The sequence below is a fragment of the Papilio xuthus genome, unplaced genomic scaffold, assembly GCF_000836235.2.
Source record: "Papilio xuthus unplaced genomic scaffold, Pxut_1.1 DF824888.1, whole genome shotgun sequence".
In the NCBI taxonomy this organism is placed as follows: domain Eukaryota; kingdom Metazoa; phylum Arthropoda; class Insecta; order Lepidoptera; family Papilionidae; genus Papilio; species Papilio xuthus.
The window spans coordinates 2,784,670-2,812,581 of NW_013533761.1; the positions used below are offsets into that span (position 1 = coordinate 2,784,670).

At 34.4% G+C, this 27,912-nt stretch overlaps 2 protein-coding genes across 5 annotated transcripts in view; both read left to right on the forward strand.

The window, feature by feature from the left end:
* Positions 1-4,557: 4,557 nt before the first annotated feature.
* Positions 4,558-12,878, forward strand: LOC106127197 (ubiquitin-protein ligase E3B). 2 transcript variants are annotated; one of them, XM_013325258.1, is made up of 19 exons: positions 4,558-4,962; positions 5,280-5,522; positions 5,790-6,042; positions 6,113-6,301; positions 6,658-6,849; positions 7,036-7,361; positions 7,778-7,914; positions 8,439-8,610; positions 8,720-8,838; positions 9,157-9,329; positions 9,528-9,608; positions 9,829-10,033; positions 10,272-10,435; positions 10,638-10,784; positions 11,176-11,291; positions 11,371-11,500; positions 11,867-12,031; positions 12,293-12,404; positions 12,467-12,878. In XM_013325258.1, the coding sequence occupies exons 1-19, from the start codon at positions 4,802-4,804 to the stop codon at positions 12,637-12,639; spliced, it is 3,258 nt and encodes a 1,085-aa protein (XP_013180712.1). In that variant the 5' UTR covers positions 4,558-4,801; the 3' UTR covers positions 12,640-12,878. The 2 variants fall into 2 exon arrangements, with proteins under 2 accessions (XP_013180712.1, XP_013180713.1); XM_013325259.1 differs by having other exon boundaries at positions 7,790-7,914.
* Positions 12,879-15,530: 2,652 nt separating this feature from the next.
* Positions 15,531-27,912, forward strand: part of nmo (serine/threonine-protein kinase nemo) — a 93,562-nt gene continuing 81,180 nt past the window's right edge. For all 3 annotated transcript variants that reach the window (XM_013325138.1, XM_013325139.1, XM_013325137.1), the window contains exon 1: positions 15,531-16,098. In XM_013325138.1, coding sequence (XP_013180592.1) covers positions 15,902-16,098 — 197 coding nt within the window. In that variant the 5' untranslated portion in view covers positions 15,531-15,901. The remainder of the gene's footprint in view (positions 16,099-27,912) is intronic.

Sequence of the window (27,912 nt, forward strand, 5' to 3'; positions counted from 1 at the left end):
GTTAAGACAGAGATTATGAATTTTTAATTTGTGTGGCCTATTTCGTTTCAACACGTCCCTAAACTTAAAAAATATTAATATAAAAAACTACAAATTTCAAAATTATTCCGTGATCACTTAAAACACATCGATACTTAATTGCGATAGACTTTGAAAAATTTGCAAAGATTTAATCAAAATGTCTTCTATCTAGTCTAAAGGTATCCTTCAGAAATTCAGTTTTTTAGTTCAATAGTAATTTAATTTAAAAAAGAAGATACTTAAGTAAAAAATATAGAAAATTATTTTCTTATCTGTATCTTTTTTCATTTTAATCTAGCTGCAAAACTATTGCGTTACATTATTATGGTCTTCCAATTATATTGATAAGATATCTATCGGAATATAATTTTTAATTATGCTCAAGGGAATAACAACATGAAATATATGAATAATAAAACATTTTAGGAAGAAAATCGATTGGTGAATACGAATTATTGACCTCCCATTATGCACATAAATCTAAATAATATATATGTACGTTAAAATGATTCGTAGACAATGACCGAAGGCATTTGATCGCGGATACATTCTATGTTCCATCCGTGATCTATAAAGAATGCAGACCGCCCACAGCGGTCTTCTTTTAAACAAAATACACGATCTAAATTAAATCTTGCTTATATTTAAATTTTTGAGTTGCTTTAAAAGATTTTAATACTGAAATAATATTTTCAATCAATCGGTCTAGGCTAGATTTTGGGGGGATAGGTAAAAATAAGCTTTTTTTATACCAAAGGTATTGTTTATTACGTAGGTAATGAAAGAAACTGATCCGTAGTAATAATTTTAAATAACTTAATATTTCGAAGTAGTTTATATACCTCTTTTATTTCACTTTCACTCCCTAAGGAGAGTTGGGACAGGGGCAGTTGACCCCATTGCTCCTCCCTAGTGATTATGCTCAAGTATTAACCAAATATAGTATTTTCAAAAATATGCTGGGAACCTTATGATCCCGTACCAGCCTGCTTATAAATATTCTTAACTTTAAAAATAAAAAATCTTATTATTTAATTGTTCTTCATAGTAAATTCCTGAAATAATACAATAAAGCAACATTTACAACTTTGTCCAATTCAATGGAAATGAGATTTTATATTTACGCGTTTCTTTAGCTGACAATGTTGTTTATTGTCTATGAAATTATTTTAGAAAGTTTCAGTGTTTAAATTGGTTCAAACACGTCTGTTAATAATTCTATGACTACTTACTTACTCCGCTAGAGCAGCAACCCAAAGTTGGTCTTGGCCTTTGACACAAGAGATCGACAATGTTGCCTGTTCTGCGCCTTCTCCTTCCAGTCCATCACTTGTAGCTCCCGCAGGTCTAGCTCTACGGCGTCTCGCCAGCGGTATCTAGGCCGACGGATGGGTAAGAGGCCAATCGGAAATCTGTGATTACTGCCTTAAAAAGATAAAATTGTTTACGTAAGATTGTTATAATTACTCATTTCAGATTAAATTCGACTAGCGCATAAGGTTCATCCTCTCTTTCATTTATCCCTTAAAGCCTTATAGTTTTTAATAAAACGCATGAAATTTACTATACATTAAGAAGTCTTGTTTTCAAATGAAAATAGAAAATATAGTTGCTTAGTTACGAAAGTTACATAAATGAGACAATATTAACAATTTTCTTCTTCTTCTTCTTCTTCTTCTTGAAGTACCTCTCCGACTAGCTAAGGTTGGCGATCAGTTCTCCATTTCCCTTTGTCTCTTGCGAGCCGAAAAAGTTGGGCGGCACTCGCAACCCCTGTTGATGTTGCGCAACCAGGACTTTTTTCTGCGACCAACGGTCCTTTTATCAGGAACTTTTCCCAGCAAGATGAGTTGAATCAGATTGTATCTGTCGTGCCTGAGCACGTGGCCGAGGTAAGATAACTTTCTCATCTTGACGGTCTGCAAAAGTTCCCGTTTTTGATTGACCCGTCGCAGAACCTCTTTGTTTGATACTTTGCGAGTCCATTAACAATTTTATCTTATTTCAATAATCTGATGAAGATATTTAATTTACTAATTTATTTGTCTGATAATCAATGACGTGATTATTATCAACAAGTAAATAGATATTATTTAACAATTATATTTACTTTAAAACAAGTTGTATGTTTATTTAAATAAATATTTAGTATTCATCAACAACGTTATCTTATACTAAAATAAAATCTACTGAATGGAAGAAAACTTGAGATTTTTAAATGTTAAGAAACTTATTTGGTTGATTAATTAAAGGTCTAAATCAATGAAAATTCTCTTTAAGATCGATCCGAATATTATTTTACTAGCTGCTGTCTGACTCCGTCCGCACAGTATTAAAAAAAAACTTAATTAATAGCCTATGTGTTCTTCCAGACCATCATCTATATGTATGGTAAATTTCATCGAGATCCGTTCGACCGTTCCGGGGATACATACAAACAAACATCCATTCGTCCATACAACATTCGTATTTATAATATTAGTATGATATAATTTGTACGGTATTGTGTATAAAAGAATGGATTTCTAAACTATGTAAATACCATGGACACTCGTATAACATAGTTTTTAGTTAGTTGATAATTTGTGAACGAAAATTTTTATGACTGAATGTCACGATCTGTCTTTTAATCCTTCATAATCTTTTAATAGCTATAAATTACATACTCTTTTTGACACACTAATCTCTTAGTTACTTCACACAGGTGATAATAAGCATAGAGCGAAAGTTCGTAGCAACTCATTAGGTTGGTATTCGAAAATTTTTCGCCTCGTCCACTTCCGGTGATTAGGGTCAAAGCGCAATGAGTAATTGCAAAGACAATAGCTTTGATAAGGATAACTGTGATAGGACAAACAAAAGACGAGTCAGTGATAAGGGGAATTGCAATGGAATTGCAGTGACTATGTCAAGTTTAGTTGGAATGCCACACATAATGTTCTTACTGATAAGTTAGTGCTTCTTTCATAAAAGTATGACTATATGTTCTTTACATGTTTTTCTAGTAAAGGACAAAACATTGGTATATAATGAGATCAAGTGATTAATTATATATTTGTCTCGTATGTAATATTCCTAAGCAACACATCACAGCTGTTTGATAAAAAAATTCAACAAGCTGTCATTTTTTAAGTTAAAAGTTAGCTGCTTATCTAAATTTCCATTCTTATATTATAAAGAGGAAATATTTGAATTTTTTGTAAGTAACTAATAAACTCAAAAACTACTACATCGATTTCGTAGTTAGGCTAGATTTACTAATAGATTTTTCTTAGCTTCCACTCGGCCGAAGTCACGGCCAAAAACTAATATAATATCCAATACTATACTTCTGAGTTATTGATATTCTCTACACTGTACGACTATTTTCTATTCATTTTTGTAAAGTATTAACTTTATACCTATCGATTAAACTTTGTTCCGTTATATCCATGTTGAGCGAAGTCTACGTGAAACGAAGGATAAAGTCTTCCCTAGAGATTTATGATAATTATAAATGATTAGCAAATTTTATAATCAGTCATAAAAACGAAATAAAAAACTTGGATAAACTTACATGTAAACAATTTTATAACTTAGATCCGTTTCGTAACGTCTACTCCGTACTTTTTATTTAATGTTGATTTAGGATACCCATAAAGTGAGTTGAAGCGAGTTATAAAATTTATAAAACAACCAACTCTCCAGGGGGCCACGTTATGGCTGTACGCGCAGATAGATGCTACAGAAATGATTGGGCTAACGAGACGAGACGTAACTATGTACGTTTTCTAGGCAAATATTCTGTGATTACATTATTTCTAGTTTAAGTACATATAATTAAAAGGTACATAACATCGATTTTGTATAAACTTTTTTGTTTCATATGATGGAAAAATATTCATAACCTCAATAATTTATCTTTCGTGCTTGTTGAGAACCCAGGTACCTACTTGACACCTAATAACTAAGATTTGCAAAAAAAAAATTGTTTGTGTCTTTTGAGGTCGAGACTACCTCCAATTGACGTTTAACTTTTTTTAGAATTGATCCACTTCATACTTGTAGTACTTTATTTAATACTTTAATATTAACAGAACTACTATTGGGCATTAATTACTACTATTAGGCATTTAATAAAAATGATCTTACTACGAATCGTAACCAAACTAACGTACAGCCTTACCGTACAAATCAACAAGATACGAACGTAAATTATTTTAATCACAAAAATCAAACAGAAAAACGTTAGATTTTTTTATTTTATTGCACGTTTAAAAATATACATCTTACAAATAGCGCCATCTTTCCACAGTCAGGCAATATTTATTTCGATTCGTAAAAGTTTACATGCTTAAAAATTAACTTATTGTGGTGTTTGACACAATAAAGAAAAAAATATGTGTCTTTTATATTGAAAACGTGCGATGAATTTAGGATACTTTAAAAAAAAACTCAATATTTATAGAAAAGACATTGAAAATTTTAAACACGTTAATTTCTCTTTTCTGTTATCTAATTTATTTTATTTGGCAGCACCATGAAATTAAATGTCAAACAATATCTTAGTCTCCTTCTTGGCTAAAATATTCTTTTAAATTAAATAAAACCCACGGAATAATAAATAAATATCCAAACATGATTAAACTCGAGTGTTTCGACCCTTGATCCATTTATCCCTTCATTAAACATGTTACTGGAGGTACCATAAAAATCACGAATCTGCAATGTATATGAACAAGACTTTATCGTGACATATAGAAACAAAGCTTTTTCTGTGGTTAAAATATAAAACATTGAAATGTTTTCCAAGTCCTTAACTAGTAAGGATACGTTCCTCGAGCAAACGAAGGCTGCCAGGGAAGAACGTGCGCTAGAGAAGAAACGGGAGACATCAGCTATTAAAATCCAAGCAATAGTAAGAGGATGGCTTGCTAGACAGAAATTTGTAAAATTAATACTGTAAGTCTATTGTTGTTACTTATAATTAAATACCTCTTAGGATTTTGGATATATGAACAAATAAAACATATGACTTCGGTGTACTGATTATATGTAAATAGAGAATATTGCCAATAACAGTTATGTACTATTTATTTTTATCTATTAAGTCGATCAAAACTTATCAGACTGGTATTCATTTATGATTACTTTATGTAAACTATAACATTTAATTCATTTTGATACTTTGGAAAAGAAGAGTAACATCAAAGTTTTAGATATAATCTTAATTAACATGGAAGTTATATTTGTCATTTCTAATAGCAAAATCATTTCAGGAAAGAATTTGATGAACTGCTCCCCGAAACAAACCCGCATGGATCACAAGAGGAACCATCACCTGCATTTGAGCTGATCCCAGCGTTAGATGTGTATAAAGCATCATGTCGCTTATTCTTAATATTTAAACAAACACGAGACAGAAAGAGATTGGAGAAACTCTGTAAATATATTGTACAAAGTCTGCACTCTGATTCTGTTAAATTTTCATATGTTGGAGTGTTTCTAAATAAAGAATACAGGTAAAGTTCTTGAAGATTTAGAATAATTGTGTTTTCTTAGGTATTAGCTGTCTCCCGCAACTCTGTCTGCGTGGAGTTAAAAAAAAATAAAAAATAGCCTATGTGTTCTTTCTGACCAATTTATATCTGTGCCTAATTTCATCAAGATGCCTTTAACCATTTAGAGATACCTTCTTAAAAACATCCATCCATTCATTCATTTAAACTTTTGCAATTATAATATTAGTAATAAATCTAATTATAAATATTCTGCACTATATTTTTCAGCTTGCAATGGATAGCACATATAAAGGCACTCCTTTACAAATGTTGTTTATATCTAGAAGAACTGAAACCAGAATCACCAATAGACATGCAGAGTATCCTCATACATCTGCATACACTAATAGCATTCACTGCAACCAACACTTGGGCACTCACAAGACTTAAGAACTTTGATAAGCTCAGAGGTGGCATGACACAATTGTGTGCAAATATCATGGGTTCTTTGTTTCATAAAGGCTATTATTTAACATTGAAGGTTAGTTCTTTAAATTGTGTTTTAATCCCCTTTTTTAGGATTTTTTTATTGAATATCTTTTCTGTTTCAGTCTTTATTACTTCGGGGTTTGTGTCGTGAAAAAGTTAGCCTGAAAAATATTTCATTAACTGCAATAGTTACATTATCATTGAGACCGCTCATTTCCGCACAGTTTTCGGAGAAATTGCTCACAATGTATATAATACAGATCTTGTCTGTGCCGACACTAATATACCATATGCAGCAGATATCACCAGAGGTAAGTTGCAATCCAAAACTCCAGAATTTGTGATTCTTTAAACTTTTGTGCCTATTGGTACTGTTTTCAATTATTTCTATCTATAAATGTAAGGAGTTTGTTTCTAGTTAATATTACTTAGGTGTATGCAATCAACCAGGACAGAACCTCTCTCACAACTTTCCTAATAATCCCAACAGTACCATAATGTTGACCATGAATTGTAACCAAACTTTTCAATCTTTATGTTTTGGTTCTTGTATGTGGATATAATTATTATTTTCTATATTTTTGAGAATGAAAGGATTAGCAGTATTGTTTGAGGTATAGGGATGGTGAAGTGTTTATATAAAATGATATAAAAACTTTCTTTTCAGTCAATTGCAGCATTTCGTTCACATGCCATGTTCGACAAATGCTTGGAATTTTTGAGTACTGATCAAAATATGCGTATCGTTTTTAACACGCTAGAAGGGAATTACGCATTGTGTTTGCTGTCCAACTTAATACAGATGGCACATTTAGAGAGAGAACATGCGCTACCAGAGTCTTTTTATCCCACTTTTGTGGTAAGTCTGTTTTGTATTAGAACATTTTGTTTGTTGAAAAATAAATTCTTACAATGGACGAAGACAATTATTATATCTATTAACTCTTATAACACATTTTTATTTTTTATATACAATTTTATTCATTGCAAAATGTTAATTATTAGTAATTTTTTATTTATATTTAAAAATTTCTCCTTCCATTAGTTGGTGGTGACAAGATTCCTCGACTCCTGTCAACAATATGTGGTTCTCAAGAAAAGTAATCTAAGCAATTGGCACCCTGTACTCGGCTGGTTTTCTCAAAGCTTTGATGCATATTTACCTCCTGCTATGGGAAATCTACGCAACCAACTCGCTTTGTTATGGGGAGGACCATTACTCAAGAAGATAATGGCAACCCCACTTAAAGAAATGGTTGAGGCTGGCGTGAGTAGTGAGGAAGGCGCTGGGCCATCCCAGCCATCCACTCCTATACAAAGTATGAACCCAGCGGCTTTGATAAGGAGAGCTATTGAAGCGAGGACTAGTAGGTGAGAGGAAATTACTGTGAACTAACAAACCGTTGAATTTTACTTGGATAAACATATATGGTCTATTTTAATTACTAATACAAGAATTCTATGGGTGAAATGACTTTTAAAATCTGATTAATAATTGAATACCTACAGGTTAAACTCATTGAAAATGACAAATTATATTGATACATTTCCCTGATTGACAATTACTTATTGTCTATGGATTTCTTCTGGAATGTTCTAAAGCTTAAATGGATGATACAAATATGATTGTTTTAAAAAATCTGTGTTTAAAAAAGTAAAATTTCTTAGATAGATTTGCTATAATTTCTCATTTCCATTGAATTCAAATACATGTGAATGTGCACCTTTTTTACACCAATTTTTGTACAGACAATTTAATCTTCGACATCATAATATATTTTAGTTAGTATACTTTTCAGATCTAGTTCCAGTAAGAACTTCAGGAGATTGGGTTCACCAGACAGCACAAAGGCAGCGCTCATCTGTTCCATGTACCATACCGCGCTGCAAACTATGACGCAAGTTAAACTGGATATACTTACAGGTATTCTATCTGAATAAACTAGACAAAGATTTATTTATTCACTAGCTGTTGCCCGTGACTCCGTTCACGTAGTAGTAATAAACTTAATTAGTAATCTATGTGTTCGTCCAGACTCTGTTCTATGCTAAATTTCAGTTTGATCCATCGTTATGTATAAATGGATTGTCATGTCTTGAATAGTGAAGTGTCACATGATTCTAATTATTATGGAAAGTTATGTAGATATTTATAACAATTTTATATAACAACTCTATAGTTATTATATGAGGAGGGATGATGATGATATAAGCAAAAAAGTAATGAGATTGTATGTGGATGGCTACAAGGGTAGGGGAAGACCAAAAAAAGTATGGAATGACTGTGTGATGTGGATATGACGGCTGATAGAGATGTATGGAGGAGTAGTACATACTGTGCCGACCCTCGATAGGGATAAGGACAGGTTAATGATGAACTCTATAGTCAGGCATAGACAGTAAAAGAGATTTTATAGGATTATTAACATTCAAAATGTTTGCTTTCAGGTCTTTGCAATCAAGATGAAATTTTATATTCTCTATGGCAGTTTCTATGCACGTTGGGACCAAACTGCGGCCTCAAGTCTTTCCTTGATCTCTTAGCTGTTAATACCAAGACTACTGCTCCGGAGTTTCAAATGTTGATACTATTCGCGGATTGTATGACGCATTATGTTACGTAAGTATTATATTGGTTTAAATAAACACTCAATATTTGTAACTTTCTCTAATTATAATGCTAAGTTGACTTATTTTTTCTTGTAATATTTATCTTTTTTTATTTTCAGTATTTTGGATGATATGGAAATGTATGAGCAACAAGATCCATTCAAATTGGAAGATTTTATTGTAATGTCGCAATTTTTAAATATGTTCGTATATAAATCTATCATGGGACAGTTATTTGGTAAGAGTTTTTTTTATAAAACATTTTCTGTCGCGTCAGTGGAAATGAGATCTAATGAAACAAGGGTTTAACTGCCGTACTGAAATTTGCTATTTATTTAAGCAGCTTGAGGTGGTCTTTAGTTGACTATTTAACAAGTTTCAATGTAGTACATAGTATATTTATGTTTGCAGGTTTTTAATTTACTTGTATACAACTTACGGCTTAATTAAAAGTTGTTTTTTTTTAATAAATTAAAACAGTCCGTTCCACTCATAGTCATGTACAGCAGACGGTCATTAAGAAGTATTTTGGTTTAATAAAAGAAATTGTTTCCAGACCTGAAGAGTATCAGCAGTAACGCGTTGTTCAGCTCGCTGCACACGCTGCTGCTGGCGCTGTACCGGCGCGACTGCAGACGGCCGTACGCGCCGCCGCAGCACTGGCTCGTGCGCGACATCCGGGACAACCACTTCATGGCTGACCTTGAGAAGGGCAAGAAGCCGCAACAGGTCTCAACATGCCTCACCAACATACTAATTACTAATATAAACGCAGAACGCAGACTTGGAGACACACACAGCCAGAAATAAATATTTTATTTATAAGTAAAGCAAATACATCATGTGTTTTCAATTTTTTTTTATATCTCATACAAACACTCCAAATTTATTAATTGTAGAGATTTATAAGTAATGTTTGTTTTTTAGGTGTTAGTACAGAAGACACCGCATATGATAGCGCACGGGGAACGTGTCAGATTGTTTAGACGAGCAGTCGCCGATGAAAAGGTATATAGATTATTCGTTGTTATTCTTATCATATTATTACTTTGTATATCAACGATATTGAGGTAATTGTGAAAAGGAAATTGTGTATAAAATAATGTATGGAATTACATATTCTCTTGCTTAATTTGATTGTTGAGAAATGTGTTGGGGATGTGCGTTGATTTAACAAACTAGTTGCAGTTGACCGAAGGTGATGGTGATGGTGGTGATGGTGATGCAGGTGGTGCTGGGTCTGACGGAGCGCGCGTGCGTGTCGGGAGTGAGGTCGACGCTGGTGACGGTGCGACGCGCGCGGCTGGTGGAGGACGGGTACCGGCAGCTGGCGGCGCTGCCGGCGCGCGCGCTGAAGGCCGTCGTGCGCGTGCGCTTCGTCAACCAGCAGGGGCTCGATGAGGCCGGCATCGATCAGGACGGCGTCTTCAAAGGTCTCCTAAAACTTTTTTCTCAGTTTTTGGAAGTTGTATGACAATTTTTTTTCATTACGTCAGGCTATAGCTTTATCATATATGGCAACTGTTAGAATAAGTTTGCGGTTAAGGGCGATTGATTGTTATTGTATTTTTGTTTTCAAATTAATGAAAAATAAAAATCCCGCGTTTCCTCTGGTTAAGATATCTAGCCATTGAACGATTATAAATAGTCAAATGTTTTTATTTATTGCAGAGTTCCTGGAGGAGACGATCAAGCGAGTGTTCGACCCCTCACTGAACCTGTTCCGTGTGACGAGTGAGGAGCGCCTGTACCCCTCCCCCACCTCCTGCCTGCAGGAGAACCATCTCCAGCTCTTCGAGTTTATAGGCAGGATGCTCGGCAAAGCTGTATACGAGGTATTGAAATGTCGATCTTTTATAATGTACCTAGACTGAAAATTGCATAATGAACGAATTGCTTACACAAAATGACTAACAAGTGTCGCCGAAATATGACAATGCTTATTATAATTTCATTTGCTGGTTATTTTCAGTTTTTCTAGAGAAATTACAAAAATACGGTATTTTCGAATGGTCAGTGAATGTAATTATTGTCCAGGGTATTGTAGTGGACGTGCCGTTTGCGTCGTTCTTCCTGAGCCAGGTGTTGGGGCAGACGCAGCAGGCGCTCTACAGCTGGATAGACGAGCTGCCCTCACTCGACCGCGACCTCTACCGCAGCCTCACATACATCAAGCACTTCCAGGTCTGACACCAGATCCCACTCCATGTATTTCCAGGTCCCCACTACTGGTAGACATTTTCAACATCTAGTCTCTTCCCATACAATATTATTATTTATTATGCAATTAAAGTAAATCTTAAATATCATGTTTAGTGAAGCATTATGCCTGGTTTATATTATGCCAGTACAGTAAGACAGTAGCGCTAAAATCAGCATTGGCGTAATGTAAACACTAACCGGCGCTAATGAGCCAAAACAATCCATATCAGGTCAGTGCTACTGTTCTACTGTACTGGCATGATGTAAACCAGAAATTGCTTTTAGCTGTTATCTTGTGGTTAAATTAGCTGACGTTATGGTATGACACAAAACAAAACATGTAATTATTAGGATTTTATTGTTTTATTTTCAGGGTGACATATCAACGTTGGAGTTAACATTTTCAGTAGATGAAGAGAGATTAGGTGAGATTGTGACGCACGAGCTTGTGCCCGGCGGCAAGGCGATACCGGTTACTAATGAAAATAAGTAAGTTTCAACAAATATACTAAAATAAAAAACTTAGTTTCGTTCTATTTTAATAATTTTATAATGCTTTTGTTTCTAGAATAAACTACATCCACATGATGGCACACTTCCGTATGCACACGCAGATCAAGGACCAGACCAATGCGTTCATCAAAGGTTTTCGGACAATCATCAATCCAGAATGGCTCTCCTTGTTCTCCACTCCTGAGGTGACATCCAGTTTATATACATGGTGTTCTAACACCTTAGTGTAGACGTCGTATATTAAAATCTACGTTTGATTTGATCATGTTTTACAATTTTCATTAACTTTATTACAAAAGTAATAGTTGCCCGCGACTTCGACGCAACGAAAACGGTGAAAGAATTTTTCAAATCACTTCAGTTGTTTCCTAGCATATTCAATACAAACAAACAATCAAACCTTTCTTCTTATAATCTTATTATATTACACAAAAATCTTCAGTTTCAATAGAAATATGGAATGCGCCTTTAACATTATGTCTTTATTCATGTAGTTTTGTATAATTTTGGAATATATGATGATATAATATTGTACTTGTTGCACTGAGCAGCTGCAGCGGCTGATAAGCGGCGACAATGTGCCGCTGGACCTGCGCGACCTGCGCCGTCACACGCTTTATTACGGCGGCTTCCATGACTCTCACCGCGTCGTCTGCTGGCTCTGGGACGTGCTGCAGCGAGACTTCACCGAGCACGAGCGCGCCATGTTCCTCAAGGTATGCCCCCCACCACTACAAACTATTCCTCCACACTACTTTAGACTACTCCTCCACACTACTTCAGACTACTCCTGCACACTACAACAGACTACTCTTTCACAACTTCAAACTACTCCTAACTATTCATTTGACTACTCATTCACACTAATCTTTCACAATGCTCGAATACACTACTTCACGCTACTCTTTCAAACTACCCTGCACTCCTCCTTCACTGTCTTTACACTGCTGTGAAACTTCTCCATAATTTATTTACAGTTTGTAACATCATGTTCCAAGCCACCGGTACTAGGTTTCGCCCATCTGAAGCCTCCCTTCTCCATACGATGTGTGGAAGTTGGTGACGATGAGGACACGGGTGATACAATAGGTATGTTACTTTTAATAAAGTAAAATATTATAAAAATGTTCCTAAAATGTTGATATTTACAGGAAGTGTAATAAGAGGATTCTTCACGATAAGAAAGAAGGATCCATTGAACCGTCTGCCTACTTCATCGACCTGTTTTAACTTACTCAAGCTGCCGAATTATCAGAAACGCAGCACTTTGCGTGATAAACTGCGATATGCTGTTAACAGTAATACAGGATTTGAACTCTCCTAAACCACCTAGATTACCTAAGATAGTCTACATATCCTAACACTGTAGCCTTCACACTTTGGCCTTGGAATCATCTGTAAGAGGCCTTAAGTTAGTTTTTAATGATGATTAAAGGTTTTGGGTTCTGTATCATATGAAATATCCAACAAAAAGTATAAACGGCGTCGATAGCCTAATGGTTAAGGGTACGGATTTCCGACCACCAGGTCAAGGGTTCGAATCCCGCCATTCGACTATTGTCGTAAACCATATCCTAGCACAAGCCTAGAGCTTAGTTGAAATGGTTAAAGAAATATTAGTAAATTTACAAAAAAATCTGGTAATATTTAAAAAAAAAACAAAAACCCATTCTTAAAATTTAAAGATCGTCTCCACACTGGTATCAGATTATTAAATTTTAAACCTCGAATATTCAAGTTTTTGGTCTTAAAATGTTTTTTTTTATTTCGTTCTTTGGATATTTTGATTAATTACAAACGTTAAATCAATTCAAAGTTCTGTCGGTCAGTTTTAGCCAATTTTTTTTAATATGTTAGTTATTAAATAATTTATTTATTTTTTTATTTTCAAATTTAATAAAATAACATAACAATGCAATATTTTAATAGACTATAACTATGAATCGATAAATGCGTAAAGAGGCTGAGTGTACCCGAATTAAATATGAATTAAAAAAAAAATTGCAAAAATTAAAAAAAAGCATTCATAAAAATATTCTAAAATAGAAATTCCAATACCATTTAATATTTGAGGAAAAAGAAAAAGAAAGAAAATAGTCTCCATGTCCAATTAAATTAAAGGAAAAAAAGTGAAAAGACAGTCAACAAAACATATGAGAAACCTCAAATACGTAGAATGATTTCTGAACTTCAATATATTTATTACATACTTTTTAAATTATAATCAGTTTTGATGTTACTTTAAACTCAAAATCCTCACCTTGATCTAAAAGAAAGCCCAAATAAAAAAGACACTAAAGGCAATATTTTTATAAGAATACATAAGCTATCCATGTTTTACAATTTTCTTCATCTCACGTTTTTTACAAAATAAAATTTTCTAAAAAAAAATACGAAATATTTTGATGGCAATGTATGAAAATTAACGTCTGTATGTTTGTAATAACTTCTTTAAAATAGGATATACATTCTTGTATATAAACATTGTAACGTATTCTAAAGCGAAGCCAGTCCAAAGTATAAATGTAAATAGACAATAATGTATTGATTTTTTTTTGTATTCGTGTATATCTCAATTTTATTGTACAAAAATCACTTAGCTCTATAGTTTAGTGAACACGTATTTGAAATTAGATCGTAGGTAAATTTAAATGTGTGTGCTTGTATTGGATAATAATCTTATTAAGTTTTTAATAAAACGATTTTTCTCTCACGTTTTCGTATGTAACAGCCATTTTTCTTCTTTGTCATATTTTTTTGTTAAATTACGAAAAATTTCACGCAGCGTTATAACATAAATTCATGTAGTTTGTTTAACAAATTCCGTTTACAAATATACAATAAATTACTTTTATAAAATACTCTGAAAACTAATTTAATTTAGGTATTTTATTTTAAAGTTTTTGCAATATCAAAGATTTGTATGGTTAATTTTTTTGTTTAATTTCTTTTGATTTTTATTTAAAAATAACATTCAATAGACAAATATAGTATTTTGTAGCAATGTTTCCAATGGTAATTTAAGTATTTAATATTAATATATATACAATGATGTAATTATGTCATATAAGGAATATTTTATACTAGCCACATAAATATGTTGTATAACACAATGTGATTCTCTGTGATAAAATCATTGATATTTATTGCAAAGCGTTTTATTTCCACTTCCCTTTACTAGAAGTAAATTGACCATTGAAAAAATAAGTCTTAGATTTCGAGGATAGTATAATGTGAAAACCTGAACCGGAGCACAGAAGTGCAGCAGCTTTTTACCTTAAAAAAAAGTTCGATTAAATGTCAATAGTGACCTTGACACATTCAGTGCCGTCCACTCGCCTCTAGAGCAAACAGGTAAGTCCAATGAAACGTATGCGACCCATGAGAAAACATTGAAAATAATACGTATTATTAATTATACTAATAAACATTTGTTTATAAGTTTGAAGTTATTTTTTTTTTGGTAAATAAATTTTGCACTTCAATTTCGGGCAACGCAGTTACGCTGGTAACATTTGCGTTACGCAGATATCAAAATGTGAAATACTTCATCTAGATCATTTAACATCTTTACAAGACATTGGGGAAGTAAGTGGATAATATAGCAGCATCTGCAGTGGACTGATAGCAGCTGATCTTGATATTCTTCCAGTACGTCTTCACTGTAACACGACATTATTGCTTTCCCTCTCATACTTTATGTGAAAAAGAGAGGAATAGTGTTCGTGTCACGCCATTAGTTTGCCATGGATACTGAAGAAGTGAGAGAGTAGTATAAAGTTCTTTATTCATGAAATCCGTATCTGCCTACCCAACTGGGTTACAAGCGTATGTGTTCCTTGTAGGAATGCATGCTTAGGTTGACAATGAACCATGTAAACTGAACTTTTTCACACTTTTGAGGCATGATGAATGAGTCTTTATAATGACGAGTAATAGCTCATTTTATGAACATTTATGATCATTGCGCCGAAGTAACTTGGATAATCGTATTAATGAAAAATCGACATTTTACTGCATAAATTAATTTTTTTTCCAAATTTGGGTATTAAGTATATTGTACAGAACAATACAACAGCAGGCATACTGCAGAGCAGAGTTTGTTCCCTTCAGAAGAGGATATACTCGACACGCCAAGCGAACTCGGTGGAGCAGCTGTTCATAGTGCTATCGCCATTTTAACATGCCGTCTCTTTCTCGCGCCGCTTCCTCCCCCTTCTGCAAAAGAGTCAGTCTCGCTCGATTTCTGTAGCGTGCGGACGATCGCACGTATCGCGATTAAAAAAAATACGGTATCATCCTTTGTCCAAATAAACTCAAAACTGAGTTTTAATTTAGCACTTATTAAAACATAAGTTATTAGAATAAAAACATTGCAGCGAGACGTAAACTGGTGAAATTGACAGGTGTTATTCGGGACATTTGTGGTGTGCGTTTGTGGTTCCCGCATAGTCGTTCGAGCATGAATAATAAAGAAGTAAGCGGTGATAGCGTCGCTTTTCCGTCGGGAAGCGAGAGCTGGTGATTGCGGCGCGGCTGTCGGCGTGTGATGAGTCTGCGGTGACGGCTCGCCGCGGAGCGGTTGGATGGCGGCCGTAAGTGGCCCCGCGCGGCACTCTCGCGTCTCCATGAGTGTCTCCATGTCGCTGATGCAGGGCGGTACGCAGACCGCGCCGCAGGGCGCCATCCTGGCGGCGGCGGCGCCCTACTACCAGACGCCGGCCATTCCCACCGACGTGCAGCCTGATCGCCCCATCGGTTACGGTGCCTTCGGTGTCGTATGGTAAGTTTTACCACTTTTTTCTCTGTCGCTGTCTTCTTATATATCTCGTTGTTATTTTAATTAAGTTTTTCCCATGCCTTGCAATATATGTTTCTCACATGTTATTACCTTTGATTTTTCCGTAGTAGTTCTAATTAACTTCACCAAAACTTTTTTACTCAGCCTAGACATAGTTTCGTAGAAACATTAAATTTGTTCTCCTATTTCTAAATACCTTACAAATGTTTAAACTATTTAAGTGACAAATTTTGAGTAAAATATTTGTCACTTTACAAAATTCAGTTGATAATTCAGGTAGAGATAAAAGGCTTTGTTTACATATAAATATCTTACACTCTTCTAGATAATGCCAGAACTGAATTATGTTATTGCTTTATTACCTAAATTGTCTAAAAACTTTTAAATAAAGTTGTAGTGTAGGTTTGATGTTAATAATTTGTATTGAGTAATAGACTAGATAATTTTTATTCAATTTTAATACCACTTGAACATGCTTTGTATAATTTAATATGTCACATTGGAAAGAATGGAACAATTTGTTATGCATCCCCATTTAAAATCCACAAAAATGTGCTTCTATACGACTGACATTATTAATTTTTAATTTGAATTTTTGTGATTTTATTTTATTAATTTAATAACACACCTTGTTTACTCGCCAGCTGTTTAGTGTAATAAAAATAAATATAATATATTGATTTAATATATTTAAAATTGTTAAACTCAATCAGTGTTTAACAACCTAAAATTTGTTCACCCCATTATTGTGCTTTCTATAAATATTACACTATGATATTTATTTGCTTAATGTCTTGTTAACACTACTTTTATTTCAATAATTTAATTTGATTACTTTTACATATGTTTGTAGAACCTACATTTTTAGTTGATGTAGTGGTTTGATCTAGTTTTTTTTAATTCTTTTTTATTTTATTAGATACAGAAAAGCATGACAGCCTTGAATGAAAAAGTATAACAGCTTAGTAATAGTAGTGTTGGGTTTAATCTAACATTTTTATATTTTTCGTGAAGTGTAAAGTAAGTTTGTATATTCTATGATTTGTAGGCATGGTGTTTGGCGCGGGAACAACGCCCCATTGTCGTGTTATATCACAATACAGCCACAATACTATTGCCTTTGCCCACTGTATTGTAACAACTATAAGCATGGGTCATTAAAACCCAAACTAAAACATTTTTTTTCTTCATACAATAATTATACGTTCATACAATCGTGTAAGTTTAAATTGACGTTTGCATGACATATTTCAACTGTCACAAGTCTTTGTTTTTTCGAATAAAACGTAGAAAAGTTTAGCTATTGTCTATGGTCTAGTCTGTATAAATGTCGAAATATAAACGGCCAATGAACCACATTATTCATTAATAGAACCGTAATTAAACTTTTGCAGCTTTTATACCATGTCCGTTAATCGTTAAATTCTTTCAATAAATTTAAAGACGTTTTTATAATGGTTATATGTGATTTTAAACCTATTTGAATAGATGCCAAATTTATTTTATTATAGGTTTTGTGGTTGATAGATGTCGTCGACCCATACATATTTCATATTATTATAGCCTAATAAATCCAATTCAAATTGCGACCAGAGTTGTGACTTTTGTCATTAAATAGGTTTTATTTAAATTGCAGAATAAAAAGGGGACAATTAAATTAGTGCAAGTTTTATTAAAAGATAGTTTTTAGGGTGAACAAACCATTTTGCGGTAAAAGGGAACATCGTTTCATTAAAATTTGTCCTCCAGTGGATTAAAACGCGTTGGAACAAACGTAGAAACATTTACAGCACAGTATCTTAATGTGAATCGATATTTCACGTCGTCCTTAAGCTTGTTTTTATTGAAACCTGTAAATAACAAGAACAGGTAACGGTTAAGTAGGGCATTATTTTCGAATATAAGACTTCGCTCAATCAAGTCAATAACGTCGCTTTCGGAAACTAAATGACTTCGTTAAATCGACAAAGAGCGATAAGTTTTTAATTTGGCGACACGTGAAACCTTTTAAAACTTAATTAAAGCCAACACTTACTTGCCTTACTAAGACTAAGTAGTCTCTTAATGTTATTTTAGTATAATAAATGTAGAATAAGTTGTATGGATTGATTTGAATTTACTTTAACTTTCGTATTTTATTACGATGTGTCTGCACTCAGCACATTGCGCGCTCAACATGTGCTCAAAAGTTGGGGGCTTACTATTTCTAATCTACGGTTACTAGCTGCCCTCTGTAAACACGTGGCGTTTGTTTGTAACCGCCGTTGACGTGTATTCGATTCAGCGTCAACAGACATAAGAGTGCTTTTCAATATTCATGTATTCCGCAATCGAGTGCACATTGAGAACCCTGATGTTTCTTGACTCCATGCAATTTTGCACTTTATTGCCGTTCACTGGAATGGGTTTTCGCAAGTCGTAGGACGATATCGTGATGGCTGCAGCGCCTGCGTGTAATAAATGTAATTAATTTTATACCTTCCGTTGAGTTGTTAAGGTCTAATTTTTAAAATATTAAGTAAGTAGATGTTGTGTGGCGGTGTGCGTGCAACGAGGGTTGCGGTCGCCGGTCGCCGGGTCTGGGTGGACGCTTTGTGCGGACTCGTCGTGCGTAGGCAGGGCCCTGATGGCGTTCGGCTCGGCGATTGTGTGTGAACGACCGCGACGAGGGGAGGCAAGCCTGATTATTCTGAAACGGCGTCGATCGCCGCTCGAGAGCCCTAAAACCCAGCCCGTAGGCTCATCTGCCATCCTCCTCGCTAGTTCGTGAATGCAAATAAGAACTCGTTTAACATTAACCTTTCGATTTATAAATGTTTCGTGGAGTGCCAGATTTCATTGGTATAATTAATTCAGTAGTGGTACGATGTAGCTGGTTAGTTACCATTTACGGGGGTTATGCGTTCGTTTCATTAAGAAACAATTGCGGTATTGTGTCACGGTGACGAGCGGCCGCGGTGTTGTATAGAAAGCTGCGAACAACGTTAGCATCAGCTAACAAATGTCATGCAACGGTCCATAAATAGGAACGACTATAATACTTTAGTTCTTATGGCCTTTACATATAATAATGCAGAGTAAAAATTATGTACCTAGTGTTTTATTTATTTTTGCAATTTTTTGTCAAGAAAATCGAATGCATTAATTGTAGAAGACCCTAAGCCTCATAAAATTATTATCGTTATAGTATTCTTGTAGGTCGTTAGAAAATTTATCATTCATAAATTGAAACACGTTTTTTGTATACACACCTAATTGCGGCAGTTTTTTTGCAAGTTACATACAATCATGACAAATATACACAAGAATGATATACGTGCGAGGAAAATTAATGAAAGAAAATTTGCGGGCAGACGGCGGTACTCGGCCTGATTAATTGCAAGCCGTCGGCCGGTAGCCGCCACAATTGATCATAGGATACGTTTGCACGTCCTGCCCGGCCCTGATCGAACCCAATAAATTAATTAAACGAGGGTAGAAGGAGCAGAGAGAGGAGAGCAGATTGATCGGTGGAGGTAGTCCGGGCGGCGTAGCGGGTCGCGCCTAGTCTGCGCCCTGCGCCGTATCTAATTGCCGCGAGCCGCATTCAAAAACTTGATCCGTGCGCCTTTATGGCCTGCTGCCGTGTCGAATAGAGTTCTGAACATTCTCCGTGAATACTTTGATTATAATTGTGCACTCGAAACTTGAACCACGGTTTTATCGTCGAGACGTCCCCAAAGCTGGCTATCGTATAAGCAAAGGATCAACTTGTTTTTCCTTCAGTCACACGGGCAAGTTTAGAGAAAGTTGTCTTTTGTGTATCCTTTTAAAAATTTTAAAGCTGTTTTTGTAAGGGATCCCTCTACCTGCTTACAATACAGGCTTGAGCTAGAATTTTTTGCGCTACCTGCTATTGGTTTTACGACTGGATTTACCATGTCGTTTGGGTTACAATTGGTTCTTTTATAACAGTATCAACAAATATGTTGCTGCAATAAATATTTCGTAATTATAAAACATCTTGCACACTGAACAGAATTTTTGAAAAAATAAAAAAAATACTCTTCACAATGAGAGATTAATAATTTGTAAAAGTTTCAGACCCTCGTTGTTTCTTAGCATGTTTTAATATTTAAATATTCATACCGAAAAAAAAATAACATCGCTTTGCAGCATCGGAATGTAATTGCATACCAAGCACGTGTTAAATACAATATTAGCTGAGTAGACTGTCAGTTGTCACTGCTCATTGGTAACCGGGTTAATATCATGAAATGTGCGTCATATAATTTAAATGATTTTATTTCATCGGTTTTATAGTCAAAGGCTGCTATTATGTTAAAATGGTCGACAGATAAAATTGTTCTTGTATCATTTAGGCGCAAGTCATTCTCGTGACTTTATTATCTACGCTGTAATTGACGTCGTGGGAAAGAAACGAATAGATTGACTTACATCTGATGAGAAATTAAATTTGATAGAAAGTGTATCGAATATCGTTATCATACCACGGCATACAAGTAAGCACTATTGTGTCTTAATCTTACTAATATTATTAACGCGAATGTTTAGATGGATGGATGTATGTTTGAAGGTATCTGAAAAACGGCGCAACGGAACTTGAAGAAATTCGGCAGATACAGAATATAGTCTGGAAGAACACACAGGCTACTCAATAAATTGTATTTCTAATCCTACACGGAGTCGTTGGCGACAGCTAGTTATTTATTTATTTGGTTCGTCAACAAAAGTACATGTGTTCTTATATACATTTTTGGCACTATTACAAAAGGTTTTAGGAAACATGTAATTTCACTTACAGACAAACACAGCATGTATAAAGTATTGGTGCATAAACTATAAAAAATAGAACAAAAGAGGATGAAAATTACAAACAAAATTAAACTAAAAAATCTGAATTAAATGAGAAGGTATTTAAACGAATTGTAAATTAAACCAAAATTAAAAGCGTGTATACAGCAATATATATACTTTCGCAAAACAAGAAACAGAATGTTAGACTTCTGCGACATCACTAGGATTCAATACACCAACTATTTTTGATTTAAATATGGGTAATTTGTCATGGAATATATCGATGGAGCTATCGTTGTTTATAAAGTGATGCAGTAATCTTCACAACCTCGGAATTAGAGAATGGTGGCCCAAATTTGTTTTATATGTTCTGTGGGTTAGAATGGTCTTTGTGTGGCGCGGAAAACGAGCTGGGACATCAAAGGTGAGACGACTAAGCAGATCTGAATTATCTATTAGATTGTTTAATAGCTTATATAAAAAAGACATGTCCAGTAATGTACGCCTGTCGGATAACTTTATAAGGTTAAAAGCTTTAATTCGGTCGGAATAAGGTACTCTTATATTTGGTCTATTAAAATAGAAATAAGTAAATCTTCTTTGTATAGACTCAATACGGTCTTTATGAATCTGATAACTTGGGTTCCATACAACTGAGCAGTATTCAAGCTTGCTTCTCACGAGTGCTGTGAACAAAAGTTTTTTGGTGCTAAATTTTTTGAACTCCTTGCAGTTTCTAAACACAAAACCCAACATGCACCTTGCAGATATACATATGTTTTCAACATGCTGCTTAAAACTTAATCTAGAATCGAATGTGACTCCTAGATCACAGACTACATCCTGTTCAGTCAATACCACAGCATTAATTGTGTAAACTGTTTACTGATACTTCTTGGTAATTAATTTATTAAATAGCAACCTGTAATCATCAGTGTAAATCAAAAATTGCTCCGTTAATATAACGAAACACGTATATGTACGAAAATGCAAATTTCAATTTAAAAAGAAGAAGGGATCCAGTGAGATTGGAGTTGGGGCTGACACCTTACAGCGAAAGAACTGGTTTTAAATGCATTGAAATACATAAATCCACTGTAGACATTGAACGTTCGTACACAGAACTTTGGTATGTAATAACAATACGTTCGTAATGTAAATCAATTTGCATGACTTGAGTCGACAGTTATTGCTGGTGTATTTCCCATGCGGTCTAGACAAAGATTTTACCTTAGTTCAGTTTTTTCTTCTTCCTTTAGTCTTTTTGGAGTCTGGTATTGTTTCCCGCCGGTGATTACTTTTAAATGCAAAGCGATAAATTTGCATTGAAATAACGTATCTGCGATACGCTGTTCAAATATTAATTTATAGTGTCTCCTTCGTTGCGAATACTCTCCCTAATGTCCTCGTAGATTAGCTCTTTATATCGACATTAGTATGTATTGCGAACCCTATTTCATACTATCGTGAACTTTAATATTAAAGAGTTCACCTTTGCTGAGTAGAATAAGCGATAGAACGGCTGAAGGTTGGCGATACATAATTATAATGGAAATCTCTATTGGCCGATAAAGAGTCAGACTTATTATACCTAGTTTTTAAGTGCTATAAGTAACTGGTGATTTCAAATATATTTCGTTTTACTATTAAAAATATTATTCGTTTCTTTTCATCTTCACTTTGTAATTTCTCAAGCAATTAACGCTTAACACGAACACTTCTATATAACATCACTTTCAACTCTACACGGATTATAGTTTAATTGTAAATGGATAAGATAAATATGACTAATATCAATTAGTGACTAATGTTTTTCGTTGCTATTTATAAAGTAACATGATTTGTTTATCACATCATGTTTAGAATTCGATAAAATTAATTCGAAAATATCATAGTTACAATAATTTTGGAAATCAAGCTCACGCTTATCAAATTCCTATGGTAAAACACACATCCTGTAGTTGTCACCCAAATAATACATTTTGCTAAGGATATTAAAATTAATATAGCATCGTTTTAGCACCTCGTGTGTTATTCTTTCAATTATATGTGTAAAAGTTACATTTTAGCGCTCGGAAATTTTTCTTTATCTATCAACTTTTTCTCCATTCGATTGATATATGTAATTGTATCACGAAATGCAAAACACGCAAACTTTTCCCGTTGTCGGTGTTTACGTCGCCTTGCACCGCTAGCGTCGATGCGATTGTCTGCACGAAGAATTATATTTGTTTTAGTTTCTTGATAGGGAAAAAAATGAAAGTTTCACGATAGTATTGTGTTCGCGATTGTACACCGCTGTTTGTCGTTAATCTATTGTATTGAAAATGTTATGTCCCAGTTATTGTTCCTTCGTATAAAGATGGGACGGTCGTGTAGACTGATCGTTATGGTTATGTTGTTTCTAGTAGTTTCCTTTTATAACATTTCAAGTGCTGCTAAACTAAACTTGGGTACGGTAGTAGTAGTCAATACTTTCTGCAGTATTAAACGAGTTAGTTGAAACTATTTTTTATTGTAGTAATAATTTTATAACTGACATAAACTATGTAACAATTACGGGCGAATGTTTTCTGTCAGTCGTTATACGGATAGCCAATTACTTACGACTAGGTCTGCATAGTCTTGTATGATTACTACAGGTGTTCTAATAGTTGCAAATATAACCATCCGTGCGTAAAGGATGATCGTTTACCGCGGTTGTAAACACTTCAACCACATGCTAGCTATCGGCAGATGTTTAAGTCCAGCAGTCACCAAGTCTCAGGGGTTATTGACCTGGCGATTTTGTTTATTTACGCTACAACTAGGCTGGCGTTGTTAGGTGCGCGTGCGTACCCGCGCCTCGTTTACGTGCCATTGACTCCTCCCCCCGCGGTCCCCTTGCTCGCTCCTCTACACTCGCGATCGAAATAGCGCACCTCGTTACTGAGCATATTTTGCGAATCTACAACGCAACTCAGATGTTGGATGCCTAAATTATTGAGTTCGAATCTGGGGTGTTATTAAAAAAGAATTTTCTTCGATCTTTTCTTTTAAAAAGTTTTATATTTGTATAATATATTCATATCAAATAGGTATTATGCATAAATTTTAGTAGAAATTTTCCATTGTGGAAAGTTACTAATAATAAAAATCCATAATCGATACCTACTACAATGCAGGTACCAGGACGGTAGCGCCTATGTAAATCTTACCCTTGAACTAAATGCCTAATTTAAGTATTAGCTTTGTTCACGATTGCATTTTGAGGTCAGTGACTACAGTATTCTGTTGCTATAAGACTAAACTCTGTTGTAACGAGTTATTATGAATAAATTATTACCTGAACGCTCACGTTTTTACGGTACAAAAACAAGCAAGACTCGTTAAGTTGTATAGATTAAAGAGTAGGTTTCAGGCTAGATCAATTCTATTCAAAATAGTATAGACAAAATAAATATGACCTTAATTTTCTTGTAATGTGCTTATGATGTGAATATTTGCTTTGAATTATAGTAATAATACAATTTAGACTCTTTAATCTGGCTATGTTTTCTTTGACGAATGTATTCGAAAATTGTTTTTGTTTGATATATCGCATAATTTTTGTTTTGGCGTTAGTTAATAAAACTTGACATTGAATTAATTTTAATAAATTATAGTACGCACTTAAGTCTTATTAAATTAACAAACTTAACAATGCCCTTCATATCACCTTATTTAGTTAAGGTCACCACAACTTTGTATATGTTAAGGAAATGTCCTTACTGATTAAATATGCAGATTTTAACTTATTTTTTTTACTGTTTAACGTTAGTAAAAAGAAAACAAAGTTTCATCTGCACGTTTTAACGTTGTATTAGTTATGAAAAGTTTGTTTGTATTAATTCTAATTTCAATTGTTTCGCAGTGATAAGATAACACGTGATATTTGTGATTAAAATTTTTGATTGTAAAACTTGCTACAGATTAACGATGATAAATCTTATGGATAAAATATCTACGTAGGAGAGTCGCGAATAAGAATCTTCAGCAGTTATTTTTCCTACACTTTATGAAGTCTACCAGTAGTCTACAGACAATGTATTTAACATTGATAGAGATTGTTATCTTCATGATATATGAATATTTGAACACGAACATGTCTAGGAGTATTTATAAATATACCAATGGCAACTAACGTGACTAGATCACGCGAATTGAAAACTTGGAAATTGTCCGCGTCTCGATAATATCGTAGACATTACTGAAAGTCACCTTGCTTCCTTAATTACTCATAAAGCGAGTTACGATCGGCTAACGCCTTTTTCGTGTAACGACCAGTAATAATTAACTATTTTAGAACTAGAATAAAGGTTCAGTAGGCGCCATTATCATTATCAGAACGATCGCCGAACGATTCTCATTTCGGAAGTGGGATCTGACTACGTCGGCCGTATCGGCTACGCGTACTTGAGCATAATTTAGAAAACACAATTAGTATTTAAATTGGGTAGAATATTCTCACTGTTTCTCCCAAATGAGCTCCGCCGGGGTACAGCCGGGGCGAGGTCGCCCCCGGACCGGGGGTGATGCCGTAATTTTTGTCTCCATTCGCAACCGGGGGGCTTGGAGCCCCGCCTCGGGTTGCTAACGCCGCCTTATCCCATATCCGTAACATGAGCGTCCCTTTTTTCGGCCTTTATGGACTGTTATAAATTGCCTGCGCTTGTTTTTTGCTTACATAATTAAATTATTCGCAATGACGAGCTTTATATTAACCTTTGTATTACCTACAAGTCCATCGTAATACCTGTCATATTGTACGGATCTGAATGTTGGGCCACCAAGGTTTCGGATGAAAGAAGATTGCATGTAGCTGAAATGCGTATGCTAAGATGGATGTGTGGTGTGACAAGGAAGGATAAAGTTAAAAATGTGTATATTAGAGGAAGTTTGAAAGTAGCGCCAGTGATCGAGAAATTGAGGAGTAAAAGATTAGCGTGGTTTGGACATATTATGAGGAGGGATGATGATGATATAAGCAAAAAAGTAATGAGATTGAATGTGGATGGCTACAAGGGTAGAGAAAGACCAAAAAAAGTATGGAATGACTGTGTGAAAGAGGATATGCGTAAGAAGGGGGTAGACTCGGATATGACGGCTGATAGAGATGTATGGAGGAGTAGTACATGCTGTGCCGACCCTCGATAGGGATAAGGGCAGGTTGATGATGATGATGATGATTGTTATGATTTTCATCGACATGATATTTTTTCTTTAATTTACTGCTGCGATTTCGATATCCTACTTTCGCTTAGTTATCATAAAGTTTACTGATGTTACTACTTAATAAACTTGAGGTTTTATATTTTATCCTCCGAACTCAGTTTAATGTGGCTTTGTTATAAACGAATGCAAAGAAGATTGTTATAGCTCTCAGGCGTTTGTCCGTTTTAATATGAAGCTCGCGTCTTTAACGAAATCGAATGAAATTATACGCATAATTACCAGCTGCTGTCTATAATATTATCGTTGTGATGGAAATTGTGGTAAAACCATTCGAGGAAATAGTTAAATTTAGTTGCTTTTAATTTAGCTTTTAATAATTACATATTATAGTCATTATTAAAAGGTTAAATTAGATGAGTATGAATAGGCGAAGCAGTAATTGTGGCAATGACATTTTATACGTGCTAGTAATAATGTTTATTGAAGGCTTGCTTACATATAATTTGTTTGAATATCTATTTGAAGGTGAACATTAGATCAGTCTTACAATTAATTAGTTCAGAAACATATCTAAAAAACATTATTATCTTAGGATTGATTTCAAATGACCAAAGTTGTTTCAGTCGTGGAAGACCACGTTAGGTCACTAACTGTGGGTTTCTTTTTTATAACAAAGACTGAGACCAAACTGATCATTTAAAACAACTTGTAATCTCTGTTTTGTCAGAGATAACAGGGATGACGATATGTTTTATACAGGGATTTTGATCTCATAAATCAACGGTAATTTTATTACAGAAGTAATTGAACAAATATAGTTATCATCAGCTCACTATATGTCCCCACCGAGAAGATCGGAGCCTACCCTAAGTTAGGGGTGACTATCTAGTAAAACTTTATAACTATTAAATTATTCAAACTTTCGTGAGACATTATAATAAACTGATCTGAAAACGGCTAAATACTCACTCGACGGGCCGCGTCCGCGAAATAATACCAGTACCACTCATCCTGATGAAGGACCCCCGATGGGCTCGAAACTAGTCGGTGCCGCCACCGGACAAATATACGTGAGTGTTTAGCCGTTTTTATATCAGTTTTTTTTTAAACTATTATCTAATAGTTCTTTAGTTATCTATCTAGTTAGACGTTTTGTCTTCTACATATGAAAATATTTTCATATCAACTTCTGTTAAATTGTCTTAACAATGACATCTTATATATAAAATTCTTTTGTTAGTTACCATGCTCCTCCGAAACGGCTTGATTGATTTTTATGAAATTTTATATGCATGTTCAGAAGGTCTAAGAATCGACTACTATCTATTGTTTAATCCCGCGCGTACGGAGTCGCGGAAGTCAGCTAGTCGCTATAATGCTGCACCAAAACTGTAGGTGTTAAACTAAACTCACGTAAGCTCCTCTTAAGTCTCAACAGAATTATTTTCGAGCGCGCTCATTTCCTTATAATATTTTCCTCGAATGCTCAGTTTGAGATAAGTTCGCATTTATCAAGTTTAAAATGTCGACTTTTCAGTGAGAGAAGTTTTGATATCACACAAGAGCTTGCATTTGAGTTCATTTTCGTGTTTAGAAATATAACTTGGTAAAGTTGGAGAATTTTGAATTGTTTCGTTTTCATGATTATGGAAGAAGTGAATTTTTTTTTTACATATTATTAACAGTGTAATCCTTTACATATTTTATTCGTTTTGCAAGTTATAAATAACTAAGTAATTACAAGTCTTTATATTCTGTTCGTAATATAATATTTCGGGTATTGGATTACAAGGTTTGAACAAAAGC

Excerpts from the sequence above, each read along its gene's own strand:
- LOC106127197 (XM_013325258.1), top strand. The coding sequence starts at position 4,802 with ATGTTTTCCAAGTCCTTAACTAGTAAGGATACGTTCCTCGAGCAAACG. Across the intron at positions 9,609-9,828 it reads GAGCAGTCGCCGATGAAAAG|GTGGTGCTGGGTCTGACGGA; the intron begins GTATATAGATTA and ends ATGGTGATGCAG. Across the intron at positions 12,405-12,466 it reads GGACACGGGTGATACAATAG|GAAGTGTAATAAGAGGATTC; the intron begins GTATGTTACTTT and ends TGATATTTACAG.